A 19,690-nucleotide genomic window follows, 5' to 3' on the forward strand; every position below is an offset into this window, starting at 1 on the left:
AAACAATAGCATTTATCTCTTTGAAGATAAATTCTGCTGATAGCAGCCTTTTCTTTAGAAACCTTAACTATAACCTTGAGTTTCAAGTGAAGCAAATAAGCAGCTAGCAAACCAAATTTTGTGAAAAAATGAACCCCTTCAACATTAACAAGCACAATTAAGACCTTGCCACATCCATCTTTAGTGATGATACTCTATTTAGCACATATTTAATACACTTCAGTAAGCCAGTTCCTTGGTTTTTGACCTTCAAAGAACTGAGAGACACTCATTTTGTGTAACTTAAAAGAGCTTTATTCAGTACATAATCTTCATACAGTTCAGTACAACAAATTATAAAAGCTCTTTGTAAGATTTTACCCATAGGATATTAAGTACATAAAATGAATTGCCACAAGAAACTAAGCCACTCTCTCATTTTCAAAGCTTTTTCCCATGAACAAATAAGCACTCTCTTTTATGCCAAAAGGTTGTTGTATATAAAGCATTTGGGAGCATACTGGCCAAGCTATATAATCTGAGAACATTTTGTCTTCCTATTAATTTCAAGGTTTAAATGAAAATTTAAAAACTGAATATTTCTGTGTTACTTTAGGTAAGTTTTGGCCAAAGATGAGCTAAAATTGTTACAAGGTTCATGTGGAATCAGAATAAACATTTTTAGTTCTTTTAAAGATGCAGGCCAGATGAAACATTGGTCTGCAGTATCTACATATGCCCTTGCCATCACCAGCACCAACCCAACACATACAAAGACACGCACACTCACATAAATACATTTGTCTAGTTGATCTCGGTGAGGTCAAGAAAATCACCTTTAAGTGGACAACAAATGACGTAGATAACACCTAATTATGGTCCTGGCTAATATATCTGAAATGAAATCCTACTTTTAAGTCTGTAATAAAGTGACTAGAACCTTTCAACTCTAGCAGATCAGTCACTGTGATCAGCCTCAGCACCTAGTCATTTAATGAAATTAAGTAGGTCAAAGCGGGGAATCGTAACTTCACGCGTATAATTTGTATATTCATTTGCTCATCTTTTGATGTAAAGCTGAGACCTTTCCTTTGCATAAGGGTCCGATGACTGTGGTTTTATTCTTGAATAAATCATACCAATAACATGCTTTGGGTACATTTTAATATCTTCTGATCAGTCTAGATTTTTTTAAAGGTGAAATGAGGACTAAAATAAATCTGTGAAGCAATCTAAGCTCATAAATTTTCTTGAATTTTAAGTTCTCCCAATATTTTATAATTTTCCCAAACACAATTAATTTAAAAGCAGTTTTTACTAGTGGCAATGTTTATCAAATATGACCAAAGCATTCTAGCTAACTTTCACAGAAATAATTCTTTTGTTTTAGATCGGAATGTCCTGGATTTATGTTGAATCGTGTATTTACAACAGGAAGTAGAGCATGCACAGACAAGCAGAGAACTCCAAGGAGGGAGCTGAGGCCTGTGAGAACAGAGCAGCAGGGAGCAGCCCCCAGTGGTGCTGGGTGGCAGTCAGCTTACATGACGATGGAAACTATGAAGGTATCTGGTGAGGTGTGTAAGTAAAGGATAATTAAGAGCACTTACTGTACTTAGGGTTTCTTTTGAATGCTAACTCTGAAGCAAAATCAAGTGGCATTTCTATGCATAAAATACAGCCATAATTTGAGGTCATTATCAAATATTAGCGCAGCCACTGAGATCCGTGTGGAAGGGACCTTGGGCTACAGGTCACTTGCTTTGGCTCGACAGAGAGCCAGGAGTTAGCCGCTTTTCCTCTCTTTCCTCCTGTGTACTCCAAGGAGAAGGTCATAAAAGAGAAAACTGAGGAGCACTAAAAATATTTAACATGATTCATTGAGAGATTTGGTCATCAGGAAATAAAACATCGACTATACATGGTCACAGTGTTTTGGAAAAAGTGAATGCATGGACTCTGTCTTGCAAGATTTTTTGGCACTTTATATTTTTCACTGAAGATTGAACACTAAGTGTTTTGGCAACAGATGGCACCTAAACCATGAAAAAAAGATTACAGTGTGCCATCAATGCAGTGATGATAAGCATAAAAATTTAAGTACATGTTTCTAGTATATTGAAACTCCAAATACCCAAATGCGTAGATTATAATAATACATATAGAAATATTTAAAATAAATCAAAATATTTCTGAGAAGGTAATAGGGGGTTTTAAAAACGTAACTAGATAGTCTAACATACTGTACCTTACATGTGCTTGGTTTCAATTAGAGTAAGGCACTCACTGAAGAATGGACTGACCCATGCTGTCAGCTACAACAGGCATGCATCATTACAGAATTAAAGTTTTAGTACTGATTAAAATGTTTTATTATTGTATTATCCTAAACTGCAGTGGTCTCCAACCCTATTAAGGGATACAAGATATAATTCAGGAGTTTCAGTTGCATAATTTAATAACCCAGCTACTGTCAATTTTTTATTTAAATAAGTTGTGATAAAGGCCAAGTGTCCTTGAATCCAACATGACAGTGTAAAATTTCTTTCTGAATATTGCTTAATAAGTAGTAGGTGAATATAAAATCATTTGGACATATGATATATCCATCTTCATGCCTACAGTGATTTACTTTAACACCACTGTGAGGAGAAACATTTAAATCATTTCCAACTGGCATGAGAGATGAAAATTAATTTCATTAGCCATCTTGATTTAGTTGAAAACACAATATGCTTTTATCAGCAACTTTTTTACATGTCCCTATCATTAGAAATTAATTATAAAAGCAATTATCAAAAAACTTTTGAGCAGGTACAAGGTACACATAATCCTCTTCATTGTTGTTTACAAGTAAGCATGACTTAGAGGCACTTGGTTACCTTTGAGTAAGAAAAAGAACAACCTATCAAGGGCCCTCGCAGTAAGATTGGAGACCACAAATCAAACCTAGTATGAAAATGCTTTCTGCCAAAAATATCATAGTTGTAAGTTAGTTAAGATACAACAATTAAAAAATAGTAAGACTTTGCAAGGTTCTAGGCTGTAAAAAATACAAAGGCTAAAAACAAAGAGTTTACAAAATCTTGCAAACCCAGTAAATTTGAATGAGTAAGAAGTAAAGAAAAATTTTCTTACTTGCAGGATAGGTTAAATAGTATCAACAGGTTTTAAAATAATAACACTAAACAGTAACGAATTCGGCTCAGCTACGTAACATTGCTGCTGCTTTAAGGACTTACAGTATGGAATTTGTAACCCTTTTCTGTGTCCAGCATTAAGAGATGCATGCACATGCTCATGTACACACATACACACACAGACACACACTGCTGAAGCGCTACCCGTTACATTTCAGACAGAGCACGACAAAAAATTCAGATATACACGAAGACCTAACGTGATCTTTCTTTAAATACTAAAAGCATGACAAATGGAAGACATTATAAAATTTTTAGGTGAAACAGGACAATAAAGAGCTTTTTCAAAAAAGTCACCAGTTGGTTTTCACTGGTGAAATAATAGTAAATAACTTAATTATGCATTTCCTCAATTCGATTCAGCCATAGCTATTGTAAGTCAATTAAAAATTAGAAGTATTTCAAATCCTGAACAGGCTCTGGATTTACAACAGGATATGCAACTGTTCCGGGCTCCCTAGGTGGCGCTAGTGGTAAAGAACCCACCTGCCAATGCAGGAGACATAAGAGATGCAGGTCAGGAAGATCCCTGGAGGAGGGCATGGCAACCCACTTCAGTATTCTTGCCTGGAGAATCCCATGGACAGAGGAGCCTGGTGGGCTACAGTCCATATGGTTGCACAGAGTCAGACACGACTGAAGTGACTTAGCATGCACACACGCGTGCAGCTGTTCAGGCTTCCTAGAGAACACTTACTGTTCTCCCCAACAACAAACTTCTAGATCACTTTTAGAAAGTGGAAACGTTTAGGCTAAAGAACATTCATGGAACAGGACAAAGACTGAAGCTTGTATAAGATACTTTCAAAGATGGTAATGCTTGTGTAAACATTTGTAGACTTAATCATATCACAGCTTTAAGGTTCGGGCTACCTAATTACATATGAAACATCATCTGAGTTTCATTATGATGGAGTTTCACGTATCAAAAATAGAGGTTGACTAGAAAGCTCTGTTACTTGTTTCTGGATAGCTTGTAAACGTGGAATGTTTTGTTCTGGAACACTCTAGTGAAGTATGCCGTGTAGGTGGGCAGGTTTTTTTTAATCTCTTCACAGAAGCGAGGGTGGCCTGCAAGTTTCAAATCAGGATCATTCTCTCCTGGGCCGTCCATCATCTAAAGCCAAAACAAAACCAAATACAATTTGGGGAAAAAAATCATATTTACAAGCCAAACATAAGTAGGAATAGGGATTGGGTTTCTTTAAGAATGATATGCTAGTGAACTTAAATTGAATGATGTCAAGGTCACCTGCTGCTTGGAGATATCTGGTTCATCCTTTTTCCCTTGGGAAGTATGACCCAGGGCTGAAGAGGAGAGTTCTGTGTCAAACAGTGTTCACCTTTAATGGTAAAGCTAGAACTAGAACTTGGATCTCCTTGTCCTGAGGAACACACTACACTGTTCCTCTCACAAAAATCAAATACAAGAGAAGAATTCCTATGACCAGAGAAAGCTTTTCAACTCATTAGATGGCCTTGTTAGAAAAACTTACAAAAGTTACTCACGAAGCAAAATTTAAATGCAGGTATTTGGTCTGTACCTTCTCTGAATTCAAGATAGTTACAGACAGTTATTTTCCTTGGGCAAAAATCAAATATTCTTTTTTCTTCCCTAGGCTTTATTGAAGCATAACTGACAAATAAAATTATATATATTTAAGGCATATCAGAGAAGGCAATGGCACCCAACTCCAGTACTCTTGCCTGGAAAATCCCATGGATGGAGGAGCCTGGTAGGCTGCAGTCCATGAGGTCGCTAAGAGTCAGACACGACTGAGTGACTTCCCTTTCACTTTTCACTTTCATGCACTGGAGAAGGAAATGGCAACCCACTCCAGTGTTCTTGCCTGGAGAATCCCAGGGACGGCGGAGCCTGGTGGGCTGCCATCTATGGGGTCGCACAGAGTCGGACACGACTGAAGTGACTTAGCAGTAAGGCATATAATTGATGCTTTGTTACATATAAACATGGTGAAATCATGACCACAATCAAGTAGATCAGGACATCTGAGGTCAAAGGATATAAGCTTGCCTTTATAAGATGAGTAAGTTCTGGTGACCTAAATGTACAGCATGGTGACTAGTGTTAATACTGTAATTTGCTAAGAAATTAGATCGTTAAGTGTTCAGAATCTCAAATTCTGTAGTTAAGTTTTTTCTTTTCAAAGTTAGGCTAGATTTATCATCCCCCCCCCAATTTTAGAAATATCTATCAGCTTTTAACACAGCCCCAATAATTACAGCAAATACCACTTCTAAAGGGTAAAAATCTTCTGTTTGCTCTATCTGGCATAGCTCCAAAAATATTTTCCCTCAGAAGGGAGAAAAGAGAAGTATCTGTTTTCCTGCTCTGGAGTGTAAGCTTGGCCATAGAAAGCCATCTCTGTGGAAGTGTGTTAGAGGATGAAAAGGGACACCCAATGGGAGAGCAGGGAGAGAACTGAGATTCTATCATGGGTGGGGGTGGGGTGGGGGGAGGGCGCAGGGGTGGCAGCGATGTGGGGATGGGGCACTGCAGTCATTTTGAATGAGCCAAAAGGATGGTTTGGAGCAGCAGTTTTTAAAGGTTGAGGTTTCTTTTTTCACTTCTGAAGCAAAATTGTAAAAAAAAAAAAATTCTACGCAGAGCATGACACAGACCAGGTGAAGACAAAGTTGCTTTATTTGGTGTGAAGCTGGGGACTAGAGCCCCACTCCCATCTCTCCCACTGCCCAGCTCCGGTGGCAAGTATCTAACATGCCAAGGTAGGAATTCTGCAGAACACAGCAGATGAACGCTTGATCTATCATGTAATTCTGCAGACACTCAGTCTAAAGGCTGTTATGTTCCTCAGGACTCACCCTGGACCCTTTCCTCCCTGGGAGATGCCCCGTGTGTGCTGGCTGGCATGCTTACGTGTCCATTGGCGACGTCCAGCAGATCCCGCAGCCGGCAGCCCCGGCGGTGCCTGCGCTCGTAGCAGATGCTGTCTTCCAGGATCACGTAGTCAGTGCCAAAGGACCTCAGCAGGGCATGCACTTCCTCTGGGGCCCTCTTTGCATATATCTGATAAACCTTCAAAAGGAGATAAAAAATGAATAAGGCAAAATACCACTTAACCGCTGGGAAAGTTAGTCAAGACTATCTATCGATGTAACTTCCCCCAGGGGTGAGTCTAATCGCAGCCACCCAGCTCCCTTATCTCTTCCCATGCAGGTCATCTCATTCACCTATAGTCCTGGAGTGTGTGGGATATTTCAAAAAAAGAAAACTGTTGGCAAGAGGGAGAGTGAGTTATGCTGAATATATTTGGATTTAGGCACCAGAGAGATCTGGATTGAGAATGTATTACCTTGAGTTATGAATATATTCATTAGTAGATGTTGATTCTAAGAATGCTTCACCAAGGTAAAGAATGAGGCAAAGTGAAAGTTGCTCAGTCCTGTCTGACTCTTCGCGACCCTGCGGACTATGGCCCACCAGGCTCCTCTGTCCGTGGAATTCTCCAGACAAGAATACTGGAGTGGGTTGCCAATCCCTTCTCCAAGGTAAATAATGCGATTTAGTAAATAAGACATGACCTTTCCCTTTGAAAAGGGGACTTTCAGACTAAGAGGAGTGGAGGGGACTTTGGAGGCACAGATGCGTGTAAGGAGACCCAGCCTCTGATGATGGCAGCTGGGGAACAGGACCCTCATGAGGCCCCTGGAGCTGGGCAGGGGCAGCAGCCATCCTCTACTGCTGCTTTGCTGTACTCGGCTTGACCGGCAGACCCTACACTTTCTCTCTCATCTTTCCTGGAGGGAGAGCAACGTGCAGAGCTCAGGGGCATCAATGGGAGGTGTCTTCCCCGTCACCGCCGGCTTCACACACCTGAAGTCCTGTCTGCTAGGACTTGGCGGGGTGGGGGCGGGGGGAGGCTGGATGGGGTGTGCATGGGGAGGGGGTGGTAATGAAGAGCAGTGCTGCTTCCTGTGCCGCCCGCTGATTCTCATACATCTTGGAATTAAGAGACTGGGTTGTGACAACCTCGGTCAGCATGTCCGGATGGACGTTGAAATGGCAGAGGGTATCTGTTTATACTGCTAACACTGTTAGGTTAACCCTACCTACAGTCCAGCACCAGCCTCAGAGTAAGGCACTTCAGGGATTTGAAGGTCACGACTGAGGAGTGGCACTGGGACATAAAAACATAGGGCATAAAACAGCACTGAGGTAGGGACTGGATCTTGGAGAAGATGAAACACAGCACTCCCATCGCTCGAGTCAAAGCGGTGGCCACACCCTGGCTGAACTTGGGAGTCTGGGGAGCCAGGCAGCTTCCCCTCTTCCTCAAGCTAACCTGGGGCTATCTGGAACATTTGGGCCAGTTGGAAAATTCCCATTTTAGCTGGAATCAGACAGTTCTCTTTAAAATGGAGGAGTTAGTAAAAACCATTTGCTTTTAGGCTGCTGCTGCTACGTCGCTTCAGTCATGTTCGAATCTGTGCGACCCCATAGATGGCAGCCCACCAGGCTCCCCCGTCCCTGGGATTCTCCAGGCAAGAACACTGGAGTGGGTTGCCATTTCCTTCTCCAATACATGAAAGTGAAAAGTGAAAGTGAAGTCGCTCAGTCGTGTCTGACTCCTAGAGACCCCACGGACTGCAGCCTACCAGGCTCCTCCATCCATGGAATTTTCCAGGCAAGAGTACTGGAGTGGGTTGCCATTGCCTTCTCTGGCTTTTAGGCTAGTTATTAATAAATCTCATCCCCCCAAAAGACTTTTCAATAGACTTTAGCCACCAAGATTATGAAGTGACTGACAAGAAACGCTAAAAAGTCTGGAATCCCTGCTGGTAACGAACAAGACAGGTACCCTTCTGTAGCACTGACTGGAATGTAAAGTTGGTGTAATTCATACAGACTTAGTAATTCTATCTCAATAAAAATGCCCATTCCCTGTGACCCAGCAACTTTACTTCCAAGAATCTGATGTATACTTTGTACCTGTGCAGAGTGAACCATATACAAGTATGTTATTTGAAACACTGTTCGTGGAATTGCAGAAGACAGGCAAACAACCTAAATGGTTAAGTAAATTTGCTATTTCCACATAACAAAATATTAGGCAGCTTTAACAACTGCAAGAAAGCTGTTGATAAACCAATATGGAACAATCTCCAAAATATATTATGTGCCCAAAAAAAGGAAGATGTAGTAGGTTCTTTTGTTTGAAAAAAAAAAGAGGGAAAAGAATATGAATTTACCTGTGTATATACATACACACACATTTGTACATACATAAAATTGCTGGTAATGTTATTTGCCTTCTGGGAGAGGAACCGCTAGTTGAAAGACAGGGTTGGGATGGGGACTTTTCTCTATGTTCTCTTTTGCATGTTCTGAACTTCTTAACTGTGTGTTGCCTCCCTACACACACATACACACACACACACACACACACACACACACTCACTCACTCACTCACTCACTCACTCACTCGCTAGAAATGGCCCATAAACACGGTGACCAGCGCAGCTCTCAGCACAGCTCTCCCCCTTTCCCTGCTCGCTCCAGTTCCAGGCTCTGAGGGCTCCATCCTCAAACACTCTGTCCTAAACATCTCAAGGCGCACTTCTCCTCGGGTACTCTTCTAACCCGAGAGGAACATAAGGCCTAAATGGCACGCCTTTAATGGACTAGGCTCCGGAGATGTGAGTCCTGCCAGGCACTTCAGTTGTGCCTTCCCCTCAGGACCCGCAAGACAAACAGCCGGAGCCCTGGCTTTACCAAACACAAGCCAGCCCACGGCTGCCGCACAAGGAGCCAGGTGAGGCCCTCACCGCTTTCGTCCGCTCTCTGAGGCTGTTGTCTTCGTAGTGCGGGTGGTTGGTTAAGGTCCGTCCCGTGCACAGCTTGACGCCTGCCAGCAGCTGCATGCTTCCAGCAAACACAGCCTTCCCTGGAGTGTGGGCGCTAAAAGATTTTAAGAGTCTGAATTAACGTCACTGCTAAGACTTCCACAAAGACAATGCCACAAACTCAGGATGACCCGGCTGTGTTAAGAAAGGCTATGTTGGGAAAAACAAGAGGCTGCTGTGATTCTGATCTGCACTCAAGCTGTTCTATGAAATTTTTCCTATCTGATTTTGACAATGACTGGGAAGTTTCTGATTTACTGTTTTGATGGGTTTACTCTTACAATGAATTGTCTTCGGATGTGGGTACCTCCTGAGTCTTCTAGGCTCAATCCCACAACCCTCTCCTCTCCTGTTCCAAAGGGACAGCTTCTAACAAGAGGCCTTAGAAGACTGCCAGTGCCTTTTGTGTTAAACTTAATTAAATGGGCTGCCTAGAGTAAAACAAATTATGCTAGAAACTGCAGCTGGCCATGAGTCGATTCCAAGGGTTTTTGGTTAAAACCAGAAAAAAGGATCACAGATACTACTATAAATTACTTTTCAGAAAAAAATAATTGCTAAAAACAAAAGAACATGGAAAGAAGATTCTGAACTAGCAGGTATCTTATTACTCGGTATGAAGCTATACAACATTTCTGATGCGGGGCAGAAGTATTTTATGTATTTCTCTCCTTTAGTCCTGATTATGAAAGACTGCATGCATCTTAAGAAGTACAGGACATTCTGATACTAAATTATGGTCTCACTTTCCAGTTATCACCAAGCTGTGATTCTCTGCCTCCCCATAGGGTGTGAGGGACAGCTGATGGAGGGCCAAGGGAAGACTTCCTGATTACTGTGATACTGTGAAAGCATGTTTTCCTTTTCCCCCTGGAAAAAAATAATCTTAGTCACTGATTAAATTCCCTCCTATTTTTTAAAACCTGGGAGCTACCATCAAATCAATGAGGTGTCATTTTATTATGAAGAACATAACAGTTGTTCTATGGACTCTCCTTAATGCAGAATTTCCAGTAAAGGTCCACTTGAATAGTGTGAGATACATTCACCCTTCTTGTGTTAAAAACAAGGAGTTGACAGCTGCTAGGGTGAGTTAAAATGGACATAGTCTTTTTGAGAAGGAGGCTAACTGAAATCATTAAAACTCAACATGAAAGTGAAAGTGAAGTTGCTCAGTCGGGTCCGACTCTTTGCGACCCCGTGGACGGTAGCCCACCAGGCTCTTCTGTCCATGGGATTCTCCAGGCAAGAATACTGGAGTGGGTTGCCATTTCCTTCTCCAGGGGATCTTCCCGACCCAGGGATTGAACCCAGGTCTCCCACACGGCAGGCAGACGCTTTAACCTCTGAGCCACCAGGGAACGTTTTGCAGAAAAAGCCAGAGCATACCATTCTCAATGTTTTGGACATCAGGGCATGAAACTTGCTCTAATGTTCATTCTAAGAGAATCCTCATCATATTCATATATTCCATGAGGATGTTCTACTTATTACATTTTTACGCTAAGACTATAGAAGAATGCCACCCAACAAAGGCCTTAGGATGTCTACAAGTAAGGCATTCTACAGCTCAAGCTGAAACACTGACAAATAATATACTTTACAAAAGTGCAACATTTTCTAACAATGACATCTCATTCACTTGAATTCCAATAACCTTTCTTAAAGTGATAGAATTACAGTGAGCACACACAGGGAATGACATAGGCTGTACCCTCCCTTATTCCTGTCGGACGGCAGAATGGATTACAAGAGAAAAACTTTTACATGAACCTGGCTGTGCTTCACAGGATATCATCATTCTGACAACCAGATCCAGAACACAGGCATAAATACATGTCTGCTCTGTCCCCCACCCTGAATCAGCAATTTATAAGAAATTCTTGACATGTGTCCCACATGATCAAGGAAACAGGAGGGTTTAAATGACAAAGGGTAAAGGTGCACAGAGTTCCTTAGTGAAAGATTTTCTAAAAATTTAGCTTAATTCAATGAATACTTACTAAATGCTCAGTCTGTGCCATATATACTGTGCTGCTCTCATTTATAGTGGATCATAATTGCTAAAGAGAATAGATATGAACAAATAAGATGAAAGAAAATGTCATCATTTTTCAAAATCTGTCTTCTTTCCTTCTGTATACTCTTAACTGGCACAAACCATCCTACTGCAATAAATTATACAAAAAAGCCCTCTTTGGGTCCTCTGAACCAAAGAGGTTTAGAATGCAGGGAGAAGATGCGTCTGGTCCCTGTGTTCGGCAAAGCACGAGGTCAAGGTGAGAACACACAGAGACAGAACCATCCTGGTCTGTATGGTCTTACTGAAACGCAGCAGCTGTGCTGACAGTATCCACTCCAATCTTTAGGCTGTCTGAGGACCATCATTTTGAATATGCAACAGGATTCAACATCAGGGAGATGCACAGAGCTGTTGGTAATGTTGGCCAAGATGGCCAACTGGCCTGTTATCTATTCATGGCTAACGAACAAGGCTTCTTTCCCCTTCCTGGGCTATCATCAGAATACTTCAATGAGTTAAATAGTTCACAAAGGTTTAAAATGTCAACAATCCTAAACTGCTTGCTGGGGACTTACAAGATTCTACTTGCTTCAGAGTTATAAGGTTCTACTTGCTTCAGCCAAAAGTTATTACTGAGAGCCTACTACGTGCTGGGCTGGTATGATATCCTGTCTTCAAGAAGCTTACTGGTTGACAGACTCAGCTCCCACCACAGGAAAACACTTCAGAAAAACCCCACAACTAGTCCGCCACATATTGATGCCTGCCTTTTGTGGGCCTGCAGCTGTGCTGGAAACAGAACACCTCAGACGCAGCAGGATCGTGGTAAACATGCCTCTCCCCTCTGACAGCACCTGCTGCCCCTGCCACCCTGCTGGCTATGGTCCCCAAGGCAACAGCAGCCTCACCAAGAAAGCAGGTCATGCCACATGACCGCTTAGAGGAGGTGAGGCGGATTCGATTGCGACAAGGTTTTCATGTTTGGCCTCATTAGTAAAAGAGTCAGAAATTTTAAAAGAAATGTAATCCGTCTCAACTGCAGGTGCTACAATCCTCAGGATTCTTAAGAGTCTTTCACTAAAGGTTCTTGGTTTCATTTTCAGCAAAATACAAGCACCCTAATGCCTATGAAATGGATTTAGATATAATAATTTCTTTGAAAACGACTGACTTCCAAGCATATACAGATGCTGTTTATTCACGGGGTTGTTTGACTTGGTTTTATGTGCTAGCCCTGTGGTAGATCTGGGCCATTTAACTGCTCCCTTAAATATTTAATTTTACCCATAAAGCAAATGCAAAAGTAAAACAAGCAAAGTGAAACAAAATGAAAAAAAAAAAATCACACGTTTTCTAAACTTTAAAAACCTAGGTTTGCAGTATTTTGTTTTCTGTGGTAAGCTCAGTGGGCAAAGGGAGTAGGGGTTCTTTGTCTTGACTTAAAATATGCAGCATGACAGATGGAACCATGGGTATTCTTCCTTCACGGACACTTCTGCTGACACAGTCTGTGGTCTGTGTCTAAAATAGCTAATGTGCTTTTAACCATTGAATGACACTTCTCTATTACAGAAAAACAAAGCAATTTTTACCAATGTTTGAACAAATGATGTATAAAATGAAAGAATAATTTGTTTTTATAGCTCTCTGCCAAGCTCCATAGCAGGCTGCCCAACCTGCAAACAATTTATTCTGTAAGAAATGTCACTAAATAATGACAAGGACTCACAGGTCAAATGGATTTACATTATATAATTTAAATGTCATTCTACGAAGACCTGATGGCATTTTTGAACAAATAATCTCATTTATTTTTGAAGCTCTAAGCTTCAACAAGTTAATTACTGTTGAACTAATGGGTAAACTAAGCATTATAATATAACGTGTGAACATTTGCTTTATCTACACTTCAAAAATTTATAGAATTATGCAAATGCCACAAAATGATTCATTAAATATAAAAGAGGCTTATTGGCATTTAAGGTCTGAACTTAACCTACATCATATTTTAAATATACTGTAATTCTTTCTGCTTTGATTAAATGTGAAGGAAGTCTGGTCCATTTTTTCAGGCCCATTGAGAAAATATTGCACATGCAGGCTTCATCACTGGAAAGATATTATTTCTAGTGAAAATCTCCTATAGCCAAGTAGGTAGAATGTCACACCTCAAAACAGTCAGTCTATCTGAATTACATAATGTCCAAGAAATGTTTCAGGAGCCAAAAATGAAACATTCTAAGGTTGCAAACAAACAAGGTATGAACTACCAATTGCTGTGAGATTTGGCCTTGAAGTGAATGTGCTTTCTAGTCACACATAAAACCTATAAAAGCTCCACCTGGGTTCTGCTGAAAGAGATACCAGAAAGTAAAACAGAAAGGCAGGTTTTTAGTTTTCGTATTCAGGAAAAACATCATTAGCAAAAAGGGGTTAATGTGAACATACACACTTAAACCTACTGGAAAATAGGGCATGCTGAAGCTCAGTATAACATGCAAGGTAGGCAACCAGCCCCGTGAACACACAGCTGGGGCTGCAGAAGGCGTGGAGAGATGATGTCCTAGTTCTCACCGGGAAGACGCTGGGGCCCAGACTGCAACAAAGGTCCTCACTGGTTAAAGAAGAATTTAATCTTCAAACATCGAGCGCTAGCATCCAGTGCATGAGGCAGACTGGGAGATGGTGGGAGCCCCTTCTGAACACTTAGCACAAGGGTTGCCCCTGCTGAAAGAGAGAGTCATTTGTCTTCCCAAGTTTCTTCAGGTCACCGTTTCTTGTTCTGACTCATTTTAGAGGCTGGGCAGCCATCCTGTGCTGACCCCAAAAGATGTGGTCATGACCACCCTGACAAAGGACAGATGTGAGCATATCACTCTGGCTACCTGAGAACAGAAGCAGACAGGACAGAGAGGAGGCGTCTCAGTAACAGTGCTGGGTGGGACCAGAGGCCCAGTGCTGCCTTCAGACAATTCCAAACAGGCTTTCAGATACACTTCACAAATCCTTAGCCTACAGCCTTTCCTCCAGCACAGCTCAGACCTACTCATGTCACGAACACTGTGTGATTAGTCAAGGTAGTAGAGTCAAAGTAGAAGGTCATATTTTATATTTAAAAGCAGAAGAAATCAGGACAGGTTAAATGAATAGTAAAGTACATTTGCTTGTGTTTGGAAATGAAGCCTAGACCAGAGCTGATTTAAATGTTGATTTAAACAAATGCATTTTGTGTCTAAACAGACCCTATTTTGACATACATTCATCATCACTTAAGCTTATTTCACAAACATGCCTAGCAGCTATTTTTGCAAAAACAATAATTTAGATTTGAAGACTTTGAAGGGAAAACAGGCAAGATTAGATCACAATGGAACCATTTTTAGGGGAACAATACAAATCCTTCAGTTGCTGAGATTTGTAAAAAGTGAAAAGAATAAGTCTACATACAGGGAGAAGAACTGTTAGTAGAAGGAGAATGTAAGAACAAAGCCCACTTTCCCAAATGCAAACTAAAAGATTATCTTCTTTACACATGGAATAGACTCTCATCCATAATTTTTCAGAACCAGAAATGTTATTTTAAATAACCTCTGTGAGCAAAAGCATGAAAATAAAGGCATTACAATAAGTATATCCAGTCTGACATAGCCAAAGATAACTCCACTAGAATAAAATCTTAATGACACTACAATTAATTCCTAAAAGACTGGGAAGTGGAGGTAGGATGTTTATAATGCCAATCCAAGTAGATCCAGAAGGTGTGCCACCTACGGGACTGTGTCAGAGTGGGCACCCTACACCACTCCTACGAATGGTGCAATTTGAAAAACAGAAAACAGCAGCCTCACCTTCAGATGGGCATGCCATAAATTTCCAGTTGACTATAGCTAATGCCAAAGTAATTAGCTTTTCTTTATATGAAAAAGCCTTTTTCCTCTTACACAATAAATACGGAAGGAATTATTTACTCTACAATTGTCTGCCATGATTTAAAGTTAAATAAATAGATAAAGATAAAGCACTGCTTCATACTCTCAGCACTGGAAATATATGAAAAATTATACTCATTGCATCTAGTCAAATCCAGTCCAACACTGGGACCAAAGCCACATATATATTTTAGATACAAATCTCTATAAAATCCAAGTATTGTACTCAAGAGGCCCAAGCTATCAAACATTTACCATCGCTTAATACACAAGCCGTGCTAAACTGTACTGGTTAGTAAACATCAGTCACGAGCAAGTGCCAATATGGCCACTAAAATTCTAAGTGATGGAGACAACACAGCCGATGCTTTCAGAATATGTCACATAAGATTTGCAGCATCTATTTATGTGTAAATAATTACACTACTGCTGTTTGGTTATAAAATAGGGAAATACAACATTACAGGGCACAGGAATGCTGCTTGGAGTAAAAGAGTTAATTTTTGCTGGTGGGAGGTGGGTTTCATTAACAAAACTTTGAAAAACATGAATCTCATTCTGTTGCTGAATGCTGAGGTGAAGTAACCGTGCAGGCAAAAATAAAAACCAATATAATGTGAAAGCATTATGATGTTCGAGGAAGGAAAAGCTCTAGCTTTTGTATTTTAAATTTTCTCTAGGCCTAATCTTAGTCTATATGATCAGTTAAAAGAAAGTCTGCACTGAGCTAGTAATTAACTGTATTTTTTTTACCGTATAATTTTTAAATGATTAATAAGGAAAGAATACTTTATATGTCAGTATTAATAGAACATTTGAATGCTATTAAAGTGGAAGAAATGCTAAAGATAAAACTGGCAGAGAACATAAAACTTGATTTCCACTGCTGTCACTGATCTGACACATCCTCCGATTCTGTTTCCCTCTCCATACCGCTACTTTCCCTTCTTCACGGGACTGTGATTAGAGAGAACATTTTTTGAATGGAAAGAAATTATATTCAAGTATAGAGTTTTAAAGAAAAAACTTGAGAATGAATGTATCTTCATAATTAGATTCAGGAAAAAAAAAAAAAAACCCAAAAGACCAAAAACCAAATGAGGCCTACAGTGACTCTTAAAAAAGCACTTTAATTTTCAAAGGTTAAAAAAAAAAAATCCTCTTACTTAATCCAGTTCATCAGCTCCACTGTATCTGGATCATAGAATTCTCTCAACTCGGAGAGTTCATCCATCATTCCTGGCCAGAACTGAAATTAAAAACAAAACTAAACAAAAACAAAATCCACCCCCAGGCCCACAGCTATCACTAAAATTAAAGTGAAAAAGGAGAAACTGCATATAACTTGTGAACTAAGTAAACCCAGTAACTGGAAGAGTAGAACTCCTTCACCTCTGAGGTCAACCCTTCTAAGTGTAAAGTGAGATAAAGTCTGAGAAAAGTTCCCCAAATCATTTTGAGCTGCAGCTAATTAGAAGTACTGGTGTTGCCAACTTCAGAAACTGAACTTTTATTTTACACTAACAAAAATGCTGTTGTATGTGTGTCAATATCTAGTAAAACATTAATTTGGATATGACAGGAGTGGCAACCATGAGAAAGTTCACAGGATATGAGAAAAATGTGACTAACTAACTTCCTGTATTTATCTTTAAATGCAGAATGTACCCTTTGGAATACAGAATCTCATTGTATCCTCACAACTCCTCAGGGAGAAAGATGACGCAGAAGGCATCATTACCATGAATATCTGTTCTTCATTTTTCTAGTTTAGAGACCTTGGCTCAGAAAGATAGATAACCTGACTTGCTCAGATCAGACTGGCAGAGTCATAACTGCAAACTTTTCATTCTGTGCTATGGTGAGTATATTGTTTGTACTAGAAATCTGGACAAATGGTTTGATGAATATTAATATAATTACAGGTACAAAGGGAGAGAAGAATATTTGAAAGAAGGGTGGTCCAGGAAAACCTAGTACATCTGAGTATTATCTTTATGCCACTGGTCCTCCTACTCAACTTGAGTTACTTAAGCTACGAAAATATAATGCAAAAATACATGCTGAATCCACTGCTTTTATATTATAACTTGTCTGTTTAATTCAACAATTAATTAAATGTTGTTTTATCAAATGGCAGTTGCCTAAAAAGAATTGATCATCTAAATATGTTAGGGTGAACCACAGAACTCATGACCTATATTGAAACAGAAGCCCAATAATAATGTATCTATACTTCATTAATGTTGTAAATAGAAATTTTCTATTTAAGAACCATTAACTAGAACAAAGTGGCACCTGACTGGTCTGTGGCTGTTTTTTTAATCCCCATCACTTTCTTATCTTCTTATCATCTCATCTTTGGCCATTTTTACTGCTCATTCATATCTGGTCTCTAGGGTGGGTAAATCAGGAAAATTGTTGGTGATGGAAAATCAGGTGTCTGCACTACTAATCCTAGGTTTCAGAAGAAATGTAATAAAAATTACTGATTAAATGATAACGCTTGTGAAATTTCAATTACCCATTGTCCCTATTAATTTTGATAATAATAGAATACTAACTTTTAAATGATATTTTAATTATTTTCGTATAAAACATTTTGAAACCTGTGAATTCAATGATCAGATATTTTTCTAGTTTGAAAGTTGCTGTTGTTAATTCTGAAAATGTTATAATCTAATAACACAGTCTTATGGTAAATGTCTTAAATGCTGTGTGAAAAAATGCCTAATAACTAAATGCTGTTGGGTAAATGATCAGCAGTTGTTTATATGAGACTTCAGATATCCAAATAAGTGAATTAACATGAGGGCGATGATTTTATTAAACTTGATTTTTGAGTGGAGACTAGCACATATTTTTCCCTTTAAAAGAGTATTATCCTAAGCAGACATAGAGCAAAATAGGTATTATTAACAAGAAAATTTGAAATCCTCATTAAAAGTGCTATGTAAATAAACTTAAATCAGACTTTGAAATATTAGTTCCTATTTCTTACAGATAAATCTGTTCAATAGTTAGAAAACATTCAGTTTCAGGGTAACTGCTAATATACATAAAATCTTTATTGTCTTTGTGATTTTGAATTTTACAAGTTCTGAGAAGCTGAACTATGTAAATTAAACTATTTTATACAGTGAAAGCTGGATGCATCAGGATTTCTCCTGAAGTCCAATACTGAGAGAGGCCTGGCCACTTGTCTTTGAAAGGATTCTTCAGACTTACTACTATCTGTCGTGTGTGTGTGTCTGTGTGCATGCGTGTGCTCACACACACACACACACACACAAACACATTCAGTCTTGTCCGACTCTTTGCAAACCCCCTGGACTGTAGCCCACCAGACTCCTCTGTCCATGGGATTTTCTGGGCGAGAGTACTGGAGTGGGTTGCCATTTCCTTCTCCAGGGGATCTTCCTGACCCAGGGACCGAACCCATGCCTCTTGCGTCTCCTGCTTAGCAGCCGGAGTCTTTAGCAGTGCGCCACCTGGGAAGCCCACCACCTGTCTTACTCGGGATACATCTACAAAGATTTCCTAAGGAAGTGACGGCCTTTTCAGTGCTATCATTGGTTCTTCTCTGGCAATGGTTCTCAAGAGGGGTGGTGTCGGGGGATTCTGCCACACCGCTAGGGGCACGTTTTGCAGTGTCTACAAATGTTTTTATTTTTGACAGTCACACCTGGAGGTTGGTGCTCTTAGCATGTAGTGGGTAGAAGGTAGGGATGCTGCCAAGTGTCCTAGAACGCTCAGGACAGCCCTTAAGTCAAAGAATTACCCGGACAAAATGCCCACGGTGCTGCCGCTGAGAAGCCGTCCTACATCGGGGTTTCTCAAGCGTGAGGGTGCAGGAGCGCCACCTGGAGGGCTGGTTAAGCCCGGATCCCTGGACCCCACTCCCAGGGCTCCTGACGCGGTAGGTCTAGAGTAGGACCCAAACTTCTGCAATTCGAACAGGTTCCCACATGATGCTGATGCTGCCTGTTTATTTCTTCTATTATGTCCTTCCTCCATTTTGTCCAGAACAAGAGACTTTAGTCCTCAAGTAGCTTTTTAAAAAAATCAACAAATTTTCAAATAAATATCTGAGACATCAAGGAACTCAGGCCCACACAGAACAGTGGGAGAAGACTGTTGGGGTGTGTGTCTTTAGTGGCGAGTCAAGAATGAAGGTGAGCTGAATCTTTTCTGTGCTCTATGCCTGAGAATCAACGTGTAAAGATAAAGTTACCTCCTTCATCATCACACTTGTACTCTGCTTAATCCTTAGTTGTGAATTGCCAGATGTTTTTAAGAAGTTTCATTTACTTACAGTAGAGCAATAAAATTCCCAGAGGCGTGGTGGCAGAAATGATTTAGTTCTATGTTTGCCAGTATCTGGGAATTGGCACAGTCGTCTGCCTATAATAGCAAATGTTTTGGTAGACAGCAATATGATAGAACATAATTTTTTGAAATAGTTACAACAGAACTGTCCAATACAGTGTTTATCAGACACTTTTCTTAGCCTAAAACCTTTGCTTCAAAAAAATCTAAAATGAAAACACAAGCAAATAAACCCAGAAGCTGAGCTGCCAAAGCTGATCTTTTCTGTGGGAGAGTCTCCCCACCTCCTGCCACCTTCTTTAGCTACCTCCTAAATCAGAAGCTATACACAGGAGAGTTTGAAA

The 19,690-nt window shown here is 40.1% G+C and overlaps 1 protein-coding gene across 3 annotated transcripts in view; it reads right to left on the bottom strand.

Annotated features, from left to right (window-relative positions):
* Nucleotides 1-271: 271 nt before the first annotated feature.
* Nucleotides 272-19,690, bottom strand: part of DPY19L3 (dpy-19 like C-mannosyltransferase 3) — a 77,915-nt gene continuing 58,496 nt past the window's right edge. For 2 of the 3 annotated variants that reach the window (XM_040253770.1, XM_040253769.1), the window contains 4 exons: nt 16,184-16,266; nt 8,988-9,120; nt 6,079-6,237; nt 731-4,296 (listed from right to left, as the gene is read on the bottom strand). In XM_040253770.1, the coding sequence (XP_040109704.1) occupies nt 4,135-4,296; nt 6,079-6,237; nt 8,988-9,120; nt 16,184-16,266 (537 nt within the window). In that variant the 3' untranslated portion in view covers nt 731-4,134. Of the gene's footprint in view, nt 4,297-6,078; nt 6,238-8,987; nt 9,121-16,183; nt 16,267-19,690 lie in introns of all 3 variants that reach the window. The other variant, XM_040253768.1, reaches the window with a different exon arrangement.

This window comes from Oryx dammah, unplaced genomic scaffold, assembly GCF_014754425.2.
Source record: "Oryx dammah isolate SB20612 unplaced genomic scaffold, SCBI_Odam_1.1 HiC_scaffold_13, whole genome shotgun sequence".
NCBI lineage: Eukaryota > Metazoa > Chordata > Mammalia > Artiodactyla > Bovidae > Oryx > Oryx dammah.